The 13828-nt window shown below is 48.6% G+C and overlaps 1 protein-coding gene across 1 annotated transcript in view; it reads left to right on the top strand.

The window, feature by feature from the left end:
• The first annotated feature begins 3985 nt into the window (after positions 1-3985).
• Positions 3986-13828, top strand: part of LOC132008241 (receptor-type tyrosine-protein phosphatase eta-like) — a 163979-nt gene continuing 154136 nt past the window's right edge. The window contains exon 1 of the mRNA XM_059386735.1: positions 3986-4253. Coding sequence (XP_059242718.1) covers positions 3993-4253 — 261 coding nt within the window. The 5' untranslated portion in view covers positions 3986-3992. The remainder of the gene's footprint in view (positions 4254-13828) is intronic.

Here is a 13828-nt window from a genome sequence, read left to right on the forward strand (position 1 = left end):
TCCTATCTCAACACCACACACACACACACACACACATACACACACACACACACAGGAGAAAAGAATTAGGAAAAATGCTTAATGTTGTAAGTGCTTGAAGTCAGAAACAAGGAAGGCATTTGCCAAGGCACTTCCTGGCTTGGTGCATGCGCAGGTGATTAGGGCACTGTTTAGGGAGGAACTGAGGTCTGGTGGACAAACATGGAGTTCTAACCACAGCCCAGTTATTAGTCCACAGGAAACATCCTGTTACTATTATAAAGATGAAGTGCTACTTTTTTTTTTTTTTTTTTTTTTTAAGAACTTTCGAAAAGTCTTCCTTTTCATTCTGATTCAGTTCAAGTCTGCGAGACAGGAAGGTCTCAGGGCAGCCATGCCTGCAACATTAGCTAATCAGACTCCCAAGAAACATTCCATTCTGCTTAGGAGGGCTTTGGAGAATGGTTTGCTCATGGTGGCTTTTAAAATAAATCGAGGGTTGCCAGCTGAATGGGCTCCCTGAGGGGCTAGTGACCTGGTTCCAGGCTGGTGGCCAGAAGGCTTGCCTCCTGGTGGGATGGTGGCTCTGCCTGTTCCCCATCCTCTGTGGATAAAATAGGAAGTCTTGTAGCCTCTGTCCCTTCCCATTTAAAACTGGGGAAACTGAGGCCCAGGAAAGTAATAACAAAAGTTAGTAGTAACAACCAACACCTAGAGCACTTTATATTAGCTTATCTGTAAGCGTCAAGTGGTGGGGCATGGTGGCCTAGTGGCAAGAAAGATTTGGTTTCAGATCCTGGCTTTGCCACTCTGAAGCTGTATGACCTTGTGTAAGTAGCTAAACCTCTCTGAGATTCCGTTTCCTGGTTTGTAATACACTGATAATGGTACCTGTTCTGCAGGGTTATTATAAGGAGTAGAAATAATGGATGTAACCTAGAGCAGTGCCTGGAACCTAGGGGGTAACTGATCAGAGGTCTTCCTTTTTATTAGGGGTACAATGCAGGCCAGCCATATGATAAATTGTGTTTTCCAGCCCTGCTTGACAGCAAGAATGGCCCAAGGAACTGGGCCTCATCCCCTGCAGTCTCTGGAGAGGCATGGGAATCTAGAGTGTAACAAGTCACGAGGTGATTCCTATCAGATGGTTTTGGAACACGTCCAGGAACCCTCTTGGCTCCTGGAACCTTCAACCTCTTGGCTGGGGTCTTTTGTTCTCTATGAACCTGGCCCCATATTCAGTAAAGCTTTAGCTTTTGCTTGAAGGTGGACATGATTAAAAGGTCAACTATCATTATACATTCTCAAAGAGAATGTGTCTTGAACTTTGCACAGTAGATTTATGCCTGAAAAGCTGTTTGCAAATAGAATTTGGGGTGTGTATGTGTGTGTGTGTTGGGGGGTGGGTGGGAGGGAGGGAGAGAACACGCATATCTCTAATACCTTAGTTTACTATTCAAAGGAATGCATTCAATTCAACTAAATGCATATTATTTGAGTGACCATTATATGCTGGGGAGACAATGATAAAGAAGATGGAGGCTCCATCTTCACGGGCTTACTTAGGGTCCATGGGGGAAGATGGTCACATAAACAGGCCCTTACAACACTGTGGTTACATCAGGTTAGCACAGGGAGCTTGGAGAGCATGGAAGGGGAAGTGTGCCCAACTTGGGGCTGGGGCACCTGGGAAGTTCTAGGGGAAGTGACAGCTGAAGGCGAGGCCTGTACACTGGAATCTAGTCTCAAAGCCCTTTGCAAAGTGAATGATCCTTACTTAATTTATCCACGTGGAAAAATGAACTTTCCCATCACGGTCACCTGGATATATTTGTACAACGGTGCAGCGGCACAGATTCTGAGTTTCTGCTAAGGACAAGGCGCAGAGTTAAGCATCAAAGGGCACCGAGGGTGACAACGGCCCACTCCAGCTGTCGGGGAGTTTATGCCACACCTCCTCAGGACTGATTTCAATTCTCATAGAGGTCATTCATCCAGTGTGATCCGTTTGTGACTGAACAGGTGGTTTATTATTTAGGTCTTAACTCCCTTTGCCGAAAAGACTGTTTATTTTCTTTCTTCATCATGTAGTAGGGAAATCCAGTTCCGCCCCACACTTAAACTTGGACATACGTTTTACCCAAGAGAAAAATCAAAGTGCACACTGAGTTCAGGGTACTGTTTGCAGATCCAAGACATGAAGCCGGGGAGGCCTGGATGGCTCTGTAGGGTCTGTAGGGTCTGTACCTGTGGCAGCTTGCAGACCTGGCAGTGCCCGTGCTAAGTCAAGCGTTCTTTCCCTCTGGGCTTCAAGGACACTAGTGCCTTTCAAACCACCTGTCTCAGCCCCAAGAAGGGAAAGAGGCAAGGGAGAAACAATTTCTTGTGAATTATAATTATACCATGTTTGAACAAAAGATGGCAAGGTATTTAAGCCAGCAGGTGAAGTCCCCACACTGACTGAGCTTGTCTGGGTGTATGGTCTGGTAGGAGCTGCTTAGACCTTTTGAGTGAACCTATGTTCCCATCTTGCAGATGGGGAACCTGAGGCACCAGAGATGTCTGGAAGCGGTGTTGAACACCTCGTGGGGTTTCCACCCTGCTAAACTCATCTTTCAAAATCTCCCCTGGATACTACCCATCACCCTCCCTCCCCTGCTTTTCAAAAGAAAAAGTCCAAAGCATCTGCCTCCTGTTTTTTGCCAAGTTGCTCCCACTTCCTGAGACCCCGCCCCCCTCTATCTGCCCGGTGAAATTCAACCCATCCTTCAAAGCCCGGCTCAGGTGTCACCTCTCCTCCTGGTTGGAATTCATCTCTCCCTCCCCGGCACTCCTTGGCTTGGCCCTTTCTCTCATTACTTCTCCTAGGGCAACGGGCTTCGCCTCCCAGATCCTCAGTTTTCTCTTTTGTGCGCTGGCATAGTAGTAACACCTACAGTCGTCTTGAAACCCTTGCAGCTCGCGGTCTTCTTCGATGACGCGATGAAAGCTGCGGGCAGAGCGAATGCTTACTGAGGCCCATTATGTGTCATGCCCCGGGTTTAAGACTTTTCTGCCGGTATTTCATGTAATTGTCAGTCGGGTCTCCCTAAAAAAGTACTAGTATTAATTTCATTCCGCAGATAAGTGGAGAGGTCCAGAGAGGTGAAATGCCGCTTCCGGAGGTCACACAGCTCGTTACTAGCAGAGAGCTAGGTTTGCCATACGCCAGAGCCGGGGTCCCAATCACCTGACCGGGTCCCATGCCCGCTCTCCGCCTCTCAGCCGGGGAGGATGGGGGCGGGGAGAGCACAGCACACAGCACGTCTCCTACAATTTAGGGGTTCATTCACCCCCACGCCCACCCCCCGGGCAGGTCTAGCAGGCCTTCGCGGGATCGTTGTCTAAACGCAGGCCTGGCTGTGCCCTCGGCAGGGATCCCGGTCAACAGCTGGTGACCCAAACCCCGGGGCACGGAGCGGAGGCTGGGACGCCTGTACCGTGGGGTACCGGCTAGCGCGGCTCGAGAGCCGCCGAGCGGGTCCCGGGTCCCGAGCCCCAGGAATGTGGGAGGGCTGCGCGGAGAGGGCGGGCACGGCGGGGGCGCTTCCTCTGCCCGCCGGAGGGGAGCCGCCAGGGCGCGCGCGGGGCGCGCTACCGCCCCCTCCCCGCCGCCCGCCGCCCGGCCGGTTGGGCGGGGGCGGGGGCTGTAGCGGGAGGGCGGCGAGGGGCCGCGGTGCTCTGCAGCCGCCTGGCCGGCCGGGCGGGAGGAAGCGATGAATATTCAGAGGGGGAGGGGGAAGGGAGGGGGCTGAGCGCTTGCCGCGGCTCCCTGCAGCCGGAGCCGCATGACGCGCGGAGGAGGCAGCGGGAGCCGCCGGAGCCGCAGGAGCCGGGATCTGGGCGCCGCGCGCGGGGGGTGGGCGCCGCTTGCTCCGCCCCGCGAAGCCCCTGCGCGCCCAGGGACGCGTCCCTCCCGCGGCAGCCGCGCCAGGCTCCGCCGTGTGGCCGCCGCCGCCGCCGCCGCCGCTGCCATGTCCCCGGGGAGGCCCGGGGCGGGCGGAGCGGGGACTAGGCGGACGGGCTGGAGGAGGAGGAGGAGGAGGCGGCGGCTGGAGGCGGCGACGAGGGCGCCCGGGTTCGGGCGCACGGCGGGGCCCGACTCGCGCGTCCCGGGCACGTTCCAGGGCGCGCAGGGCATGAAGCGGGCGGCGCGGGAGGCGCGGCCGCCTCCGCGCTCGCCGGGGCTGCGCTGGGTGCTGCCGCCGCTGCTGCTGCTGTTGCGCCTGGGCCAGGTGAGCGGCCGGGTGGGCCCGGGAGCGGGGGTGGGGGGGGGCGGGCACGAAGGGTGGGGGCGGGACTGGCATCCCCTGCACCTGCCCGGGTGTGCCCTGTTGGCGGGGTTCGCGGGAGGTGGCGAGGAGCCCGAGGGCTCCGAGCACCCCTTCTTGGAGGGGGCTCGCAGGAACCCAGCCGGCCTCGCGCGCCGGCGACCGAGCCCCTGCCCCGGCTGCCCAGTCCAGCGCGGCGGGATCCGGGGTCCCGGGGTGCCCGTGGCCTCCCAGGGGAAGCCCCCGCGCTGGCTCCAGGCCGTCTCTGGCCCGGCCCTTCCCGGAGCTGGTCACATCTGGCCGGCGCGGGCCCGGCTAGCCCGCCCGCGGCGGCCGGAGGGGGCGTGTTTGCGAAGGGCTCTCGTCGCGGAGCGGGGCCGGCCTGGCCGAGCGCGGCCGACCTCCGACCCGGCCTGCAGGGGCCCGAGGGGCCGGGCCGACCGGCAGCGGCGGCGGCCGGGGGAGCCGGGGCAGGGCCGGGTGCGGGCCCTCCGGGCCGAGGGGACCGCTTCTGTGGGGGGGAGTCCCCAGCTCGGTCAAAGGTGGCCCCTCGCAAGCTTTCGTCAAGGCGACGGTCCCCTTCCCGGAGAAACTGCTTGCTTCCCTGGGCGTTTATTTCGTGCTTTGTGGGCGCAGGCTCTCCCCGCACGGCCCTGTTTTCTAGCTTCGCTTTTCAGATACTGCTGTGCCTGGCATTTTGGCGACCGACCTTTCTGAAAGCGCCGTTTCCCCTTCGTAGTATTCCCATTGGGGCTGAGGCTGGGCAGCTGGGAGACGTTCCCATGTCACAGATAGGGAACTTGAGAGGGAGAAGTGAAAGAGCAGAATCACCCAGCCCTGGTCGCGGGAGCTGAGCAAGCGGGTTTGTCTTCACAGTCTTCTAGGAGCCTGCTAGGGTGCTGCACCCGCGAACGAAAGGGGCCTGGTGATACCCCTATTGTGCATTTTGTTAATGAAAATCTCGCTTGTTTTATACGAACAACAGCTCTAAGGAGACAATGTTGGAAGCCCGGGAAATGAGTTATTGGCTAAGGATGGAACCTGGTTTCAGGGAAAACTTTTCAAGCACAGATACAGGATTGTCTGAGAACAGAAACACCATCCTTGGGGCGGCAAAGAAGCCTAGCAAGGCAGGATAAGGGAACTGGGGCCTGGGGCCTGTAGGAACTCTTCACACCCAAAGAGTTGCTCTGGGTGCACACCTCCCCTCCCAGTTTTCTTCAGCAGACCTTGGAAGGCAGTATGACCTCCTCCTGCAGAAAACACTCAATTAGCTCTAGGGCCGGGCTTCAGTTTCCCACACCTTCTTTAATAGCGTTTGTAGGGTGGGCTAACACCACCTGCCCCCAAGAATTGTTTGAGGAGCGTCCACTGGTTAATGTCTGAAAGAGCTTTGTAAACATTAAAAGGTGTCCAGATGGGGTTTCGTTAAGACACAGTGTGTATGGACCGCCTTCTCCCTGTCCCTGTAAGGAAATTCACATAGAGCAGTCTACGAGATTAAAAAGAAAATTGCCTCGTAATTGAAGATCTCTTGGACCAAAGTTTATACTAAAGAAGTATTTGTTCTTCATTTGTTTTTAGTTTAATTTGACACACATATATTTTTTATTATATTATGTTTTTACTTTGTCCATGGGGGTTGCTAGCTATGCTTTGAATCAGTGAAAAAATGTCTGGGGTAAATCAATTACTTGCCCAATTCTTCCTTGTATTTCAGTCTGCTTGTCCCCTATTCAGATATTTCCTTCCTCTCTAATGTGTTCTGTGGAAACTCAAGGCAACTATTTCTCATTTTGGGATACATTATAAAATAGGAAATCTAAAAGGCTCTCTGAAAAAGTGTTTTCAAAATCCACAGTTGACAGTTCATTTTGAGAGTGGCTACTTCAGGGAATTTTCGACCAGACTTTCAAGATAGTCCAAACCCTTTATTTTTTAGGTGAGAATATTGAGGCCTAGAGAAGACGGCGATCAGGCTGAGGTCACCTGGCAAGACAGTGGAGGAGCTGGGACTGAAACTTGTGTTATGTGCCTCTGCCTAGTCTTTTCTTGATACTTTCTCTCTCTCTCTTTTTTTTCCTTTCTTCTGCCATGTTTTACTTTGCTCTTACTTTTTTTTTTTTTTAAGATTTTATTATTATTATTATTTTTAAGATTTTTTTTATTTATTTGACAGACAGAGATCACAAGTAGGCAGAGAGGCAGGCAGAGTGAGAGTAAGGGAAGCAGGCTCCCCACTGAGCAGAGAGCCTGATTCGGGGCTTGGTCCTAGGACCCTGGGATCATGGCTCGAGCAGAAGGCAGAGGCTTTAACCCATTGAACCACCCAGGCGCCTCCCTATTTATTTTTTTTGACAGAAATAACAAGTAAGCAGAGAAGCAGGCAGAGAGAAGGAGAAGCAGGCTCCCCACTGAGCAGAGAGCCTGATGTGGGGCTCGATCCCAGGACCCTGAGTGGAAGGCAGAGGCTTAACCTCTGAGCCACCCAGATGTCCCTTTGCTGTTACTTTTAACTATAGGCATAGCCCTACCTCACTGGGTAAGCCTTATACTGTGGGTATAAATTGAATTTTTCAAAAGGAAACATGTTTGAGATTGGAAGTCATACTTGAGATTTCTGAAGTTTGTACCTTTAGGAGATGTGGTTTTCTGAAGCTTGGATGGGCTGTGTGTGTGTGTGTGTGTGTTACATGGAAGCAACTGTAGCAGGTCAAAAAAATGGACAAGGCGTGGAAAAGACACAGCTCTGTGAGGGAATTAATAGGGATGGGTTTGGAGGCTGAAGAGAGGAGATGCTGGAAGTTCCAGTGCTTAGTACGGGACGGAAAAGCCATTTTTGACCCTGGCATCTCATTCCCCTTCTTCAAGACAGGAAGGACTGTCAGAGATGATTCCAACATGAGGACAGTGCTAGTTGAAGTGTCTGACTCCACCCATTCTTGTAGCATTTTTGCACACTAATTTTGGTTTATGTGAATGTTTTAGGCACTGTGACCGAATGGTCCTGTCCCCTGGCGCCCTCCCCTCCTTTTCTTGGGAAATAGTCCTGACAGATTCTTTAAGAAAGAGCTTGAAAGCGGGCTGCTTTAAAATGGGGGGGGGGGGGGGAAGAAAGGAAGAAAAAAAGGAAGAAAGAAAGAAAGAAGCTGGCGACTGATAGCTGTTTTGTTGGTCTTGTTTTGTTGGATTTGTTTTTTCTTTGCTTTCTTGTTTCCTGGTGAATAATAAGTGTTTGCATCTGTGATCTATAATAGCTAATTCTTAAGCCTGCTTACCTACCTGCTTCATCCGGACTACAAAAAATATGTTGACTCCTCTTAAAGTTGCTTGTTAAAATCTCATATGGGTGACTTCAAATATTTTGTTTTGCTTCAGAACAACAATGGAGAAACCAAACGATTATGTTTTGTTTGCAGACAGTTTAAGAAAACAGAGCAGGCTGGTTTATGGTTAGACTGTGACTTTGAGCTGATTTCAAGTTGAGCCCCACCATGAAGACAACCACGGATCCCCAAGCTTTCCTGAGCAGGGAGAATCCTGGCTCCTGAGTGAACAATTTTGGTCAGCAAAGAGGTTATTTAGCTCCCAAAAGTAATTTTTTGCTTGGGGTTGAGGCCGAGGTAGAGTTGCTGGATGACTTGTAGGCCTGGGTTTAGCCCACACATGGCCTGCAATTACTTCTTAGTCCATTCACTGCTTGGCCAAGGGAATTATTTTGAGTGCAGAGTAAGAGGCAATTTTCTGTATATTTCCTCTTTAACCTCACACTGCTGGTAATATTATAATTAATAGGTAACATTATACGTGGCAGATACTGTGGTCAGGGTTTGAATGCATTATCTCATTTGACCATTTCAGAAATACTAAAAGGTAGGTGCTGTTCATGTTCCCATTTTATCTGAGAGAAAACTGGGATTCTGTGCTTACCCAGGATTTATAACTGGGATTCGTTAGAGCCAGGCCTATTGCCTTCACTGCTCCCCGTTTACGGTCTCGTGCTGTACAAAGTCATATATTTTAGAGAAGTTCTTCAGTGTGCAAGTGAGACATGAGGACAGACTTGTGGTGAAGAACGGGCTTGTGGGTTCTGAACCCTGATGGGGCAGGGAGTCCTTTTGGCTTCTCTGCATCTTGTACTCTATAGGGTCTGCTCTGTTTGTGATACGGACAACCCAGGTACCTCCTTCCTGCTCTTCTTGCTTTGAGAGCCTGAGTCTTCGTGGAGCCAGGCTCTGGAGTGGAGAGACCTGGGTTCGGGTCCTCGCTCTGCCACTTAGTTGCTGCATAAACTTGGGCAAGTCCCTTAACCTCGGTGACTCCTCATTTCCTTATCTGGAAAATGGGACTAACACTTCCTGCTTCCCGGGGCCGCTGAAGAGGAGCAAATATGATAGAAGAGGAACTGCCATATGAAATCTAAGGCATGATTCTAAGGTTGTGGCTACGGCTGTTGTTTGGGGAGAAAAAGTGGGGCTTCACAACATTAGTTCATATAACAAATCCTTATCAGGCGCTTCTCACAGAGTGACGCCTGTGGGCATCATGCACGGTAAACTTAGCTCAGTCACAAAACTTTTTTTTTTTTTTTAAATGTTAGGAATTATTTATTTTAGGGGGTATTAATAAAAAAATAGTAAGTTGCATAACATGCCCATGATTTTATAGGTAGAGTGAGGCTAAATGTAGTATCTTGGCTTATAAATTATTTATGTTTAATAAAAAGCTGATCTGAAGAAAAATACTGGGTACCTGTTTATGAAATGATGATATGGTTATGGCAAACTTGTAAAGGTGAAAAACTGCTTCAGTTTCGGAAGTACTGGGCACACAGCAGGCAGCCTGCATTCGTGACTTACAGGCCTTGGGAGTGAGAGGTTACTCTGATCGCCCCCAGCCAGCCGCTCACAAGTGTGATACAGGCTGTGTGTGTGTGTGATGTCCTCGCTGTCCTCCACCTCCCGCACCCCTGACAGGGATGAGTGGGGGCAGAGGGTCTCTAAGTCGAGATCCCTGGAAACGGCAGTTTTCTCAGGCGAGAGAAGTCCACTGTAGTTTGTCACTGCCTTGTGTGGCTTTCCTGGTGACCCTGCAGAGGACGGGAGCTGTAGGAAATTTGTTATTACTTCCTTATTAGTGATAGCTGTAGTCATCCCATTGTCTCAGAATTTTCATGACATGTAAATGCCTGGGTGGAGGGGCTGGTGGGACTGAAACGGTGGATTAGGGGGCCTTTTGAAAGCGACATAGTGTCAGCTCCCACAGAAGGTCTAATTTTAAACATGCAAATAATTTTCAGTTCCACTTTTCCTTCTTCCTGTTAGAGGAAAGCTGTACCCTGTTGCCATTTCTGAGTCTTGAGCAGACAATGTTGTCATTATGCTCCAAACTATCTCCTTCTCCAGGGCAGGAATGGGTGGTGGTTTTCTGGGTGCCTGAGCCGGGCCCTAGCCCAGTGTTATTTCATGGCTTCTGGGTAAATAAGTGAGTGAATATTAAAACTTAGCACCAGTGTGGAGTCTATAACACGGTGGTTCTTAATCTTTCTGGGGGGTGAGGTGGGGGTATGAGACCCTTACAGAGTATGTAAAAGAGAAGTATCTTCTCCCTAAAAGGAATGCATATATTTACAACTTTGTATCCAATTTCAAGCATTTCGTAGACTTTTTGAAACAGCCTAGGATTCTCAGGTTAAAAATCCTCCAATCTAAAGCTGTATAGCGTTAGAAAAATATCAGTTTTCTTCGGAGGTAATCACTGTGGGTATCCTTGGTTTCCTTCCAGGAGGAAAAATGTTTCTTTGTAATGTATACATGTATCTGCATTAATCTTTTAAAATAATTACATTGAAAACTTTATGTATATATTGGAGTCTACTTAGCCTTTTAATTTACTTTGTTATTTTAGAGATTATTTAATACCTTTACTGACAGCTTTAACTCATTCTTTTAAATGACTGCTTGGGATTCTGATGTGTGAAGTTACCATGATTTATTTGACCATGCCCTTATCAGGGGACACTTTTAACTGTTTTTTTTTTTTTTAAAGATTTTATTTATTTATTTGACAGAGAGAAATCACAAGTAGGCAGAGAGGCAGGCAGAGAGAGAGAGAGGGAAGCAGGCTCCCTGCTGAGCAGAGAGCCCGATGCGGGACTTGATCCCAGGACCCTGAGATCATGACCTGAGCCGAAGGCAGCAGCTTAACCACTGAGCCACCCAGGCGCCCCCACTTTAACTGTTTTTAGTGCCCCTTCCCCAAGCCTTTTACAAATCACGCTTCAGAGAATGTCTTTCATGCCAATTTCTTGTCACTTTCAGAAGGATATCCATAGGATAAATTTCTAATTTTAGGATTGTTGCATTAGAGGGTACATGCATTTAAAGTTTGGTAGCTGTTGTTGTTTCCTCCAGAAACATTGCTCCAGTTTACCTGCCCCCACCCATAGGTTTGAGAACTGAGGATTATTAAATTTTATTTTTTTAATCTTTTAAAGTTTTTTTTTTTTTCTTTAAGTAATCTCTGCACCCAACGTGGGGCTTGAACTTACAACCCTGAGATCAAGAGTTGCATGCTTTACTGCCTGAGCCAGCCGGGTGCCCCGAGGATTGTTAAATTTTTAAATGTGTGCCAGTCTGAGAGGTGAAAAATTGTATCTTGCTACTTTTATTTATATCTCTGAATTAGTGGAATATTTTTTCCTATGTTTTGGACATCTGCATTCCTTCCTTCCTTCCTTCTTTACTTTCTAGCTAACTCCCTGTTCGTTAAAAAGAAAGAAAAAAGATTGCCATTTTGTTATTGATTTGTACAGGGTCTTGGGAAATTAAAGAAGTTTGTCCTATGGCTCTCATTTGTGTTGGAAATATGTGTATTTTCCAACTATTTTCGATGTGGCCCTTGTTCTTCAGGGACTCAGAAATAAATAAGATCCCTGGATGGTGAAGAGACTATAGAGACTATAGAGCTTGGAACCGGATTGCTTGGTTAGAACCCTGCCTCTCCCATCTAACTAGCTGTGATCTTGGGCAGGTGCCTGAACCTTTCTGATCCTTAGAGTTCACATTTCTAAAATGCTAATAATACTAATAGTACTTCTCACACAGGGTAGTTGGATAAGTTGAGATCTCATTATGTCAAAGTTCTTTATAAATGGGCACAGAAATAGAACAATATTTAATAGAATATTCCATTTTCTCAGAATTTAGATTTTCAAGTTAGGGCACACGGCCATAATGATGACTTGTCAAAATTGTGCCACAGAATCTTTTAAATTGGATTTAAGAGATTAAGTCCACAATAGAATGTTTACACACACACATATGCATATATATGTATTCAAATGTATAATGTGGAGCCATGTACGCTTCCCTGATAGCATAATTTAAATTAACGTATCTCAGGACACCTGGCTGGCTCAGTCAGTTAAGTGTCTGACTCTTTGTTTTGGCTCAGGTCAGGATCTCAGGGTTGTGAGATCAAAACCTGTATCAGGCTCCGCACTCAGCAGGAGTCTGCTTGAGATTCTCTCTCTCTCTCCCTTGCCCTCTGTCCCTCCCCTGCTCTGTCTCTCTCTCAAATAAAGAAATAAATCTTAAAAAAGTAACAAATTATATTTCTCTTTTGACAGTGAATATAATTAATATAGGTTAAATGACCACAAGATATGAGTGAAGAGTGGCCAGGGTGGTCCTAGCCACTGAGAAGCATAGGACTACTGACTGTGGTCTTTAAAAAATAGGGTTCTGCTTGCATTAACTTGAGCATTTCTCTTTGTTTTGCGACCTGGCCAGCTCTGGCTGTGCCTGCCTCTCTGCTCTGGGTACCTTTCCTGCAGGGCCAAGAGGAGTTATTTAATACCACCAATCAAAAGTAAAGATATAAACCTTGGTTCTAATTGCAGGAGGTGGGAGAGCAGGGGAGTCTGTCCTGACTGTACCACTGGTTTCTACAGCTGCAAGGTGGTCCTGCAGCTCCTGCTCCTGGCCCAAGGACTGCCTTCTTCTCATGTCCTTGTGTCATAGGTGCTCTTCCTTACCCACTGGAAGTGGACCTTGCTGGCAGTCCTTTTCCTGAGCCCGGAGACAGAGAGCTGCAGAGAGCTCGGTGTGGGTAGAGTTTAGCATACCATCTTGGGAGTTGGACAGACCTGACACCTTCAAGAACTCTTATGCTCAGAGCTGTACTTGTTCTCATCTGGAAAATGGGGACAACAAAAATATGGATTAAATGGATCCACATAACATGTTCTTAGTGTGAAATAAACCCTCAAAAAAAGATGTTGGCTGTTGTTTTATCATCTTATTTTGCTGGGGGTACTGGCATACATTAGCTCTTAGAAAGATTTAAAAAATTATGTTTACCTTATAGGTTACAAAGCCCTTCAGCATATATGAGCTTACAGCATTCCTGTGAGTCATTCCCACTATTTATTTATTTATCTAAAAAGATTTTATAGTCTGCCTTCTGCTCAGATTATGAGCCCAGAGTCCTGGGGTTGAGTCCCACATCAGGCTCCTTGCTCAGCAGGGAGCCTGCTTCTCCCTCTACCTACTTCTCCCTCTGCCTGCCACTCCCTCTGCTTGTGCTCTCTCTCTCTGTGTCAAATAAATCTCGCACAGAGAGGAAGATTGACAGAGAGGGAGAGAGAGAAGGAGCGAGCACGAGTAGGGTGAGCGGCAGCAAGCAGTGGGCAAAGCAGACTCTCCAATGTGGGGCTCGATCCCAGGACCTTGGGATCATGACCTGAGCTGAAGGCAGACCTTTAACTGAGCCACCCAGGTGCCCCTGTCCTTCCCACTTAAGGTGTGGCTCAATCTGTCTCTAAGTGACTTGTCCAATTCAGGTGTCATCTGTCTTTTGCGCATAGTGTAGCCTAGTTGTAAAGCTTAATTAAATTTAGAATCCGTGTACAAGAGGCACATACTTTTAGGTTGAACCATATGAAATATTATTTTTGGTCCTTTGACTATTGGCCCTCAAACATGGTTCCACCTAATATGATCCAGAACGTGGGCGAAGTTTGGAAAACCAAAACCTAGATCTCTCTGCGGGAAAGCAGTCTGTTTAAAACCATGGGCCGTAAAACCAATTTAGTAAGTTATGAGCAGCATTAAAGAATGATGGACTAGAGAGTTTCAGGGTTTACTGCATGTTGAAAAGGTAAGTGTTGTGTCATGAAATTTGTTTCCGTTACATATACTCTGTGCGTATGTGTGCTGAAGTGCACAGAGTATGAATTTCTTATTGTGGCTTTCGGCATTGTCCAAGAAACTGGAAACTGCTAGGATAGGCCTTCGAGTGGCAGAAGATGTGGGGGTGGGGTGGAGGTGGCTTTGGTTTCCAGAGATGGTGGGAAACCAGTATATAAAGTCCCCAGTTATGCACTGTAAATGCCCCCAAATGTAGCTGAACAGGGTCTTGCAGTGGCTGGTACAAGAGGGACCAGCTTTCAGGGTGGTCCCTAGGAAGGGAGCGGGTCCACTGGACACCGAGGGGGCCTACTCTTAAGTAGCTGCCCTTCTGGAAACTGCAGGGGG

The sequence above is a fragment of the Mustela nigripes genome, unplaced genomic scaffold, assembly GCF_022355385.1.
Source record: "Mustela nigripes isolate SB6536 unplaced genomic scaffold, MUSNIG.SB6536 HiC_scaffold_76, whole genome shotgun sequence".
Classification (NCBI taxonomy): Eukaryota; Metazoa; Chordata; class Mammalia; order Carnivora; family Mustelidae; genus Mustela; species Mustela nigripes.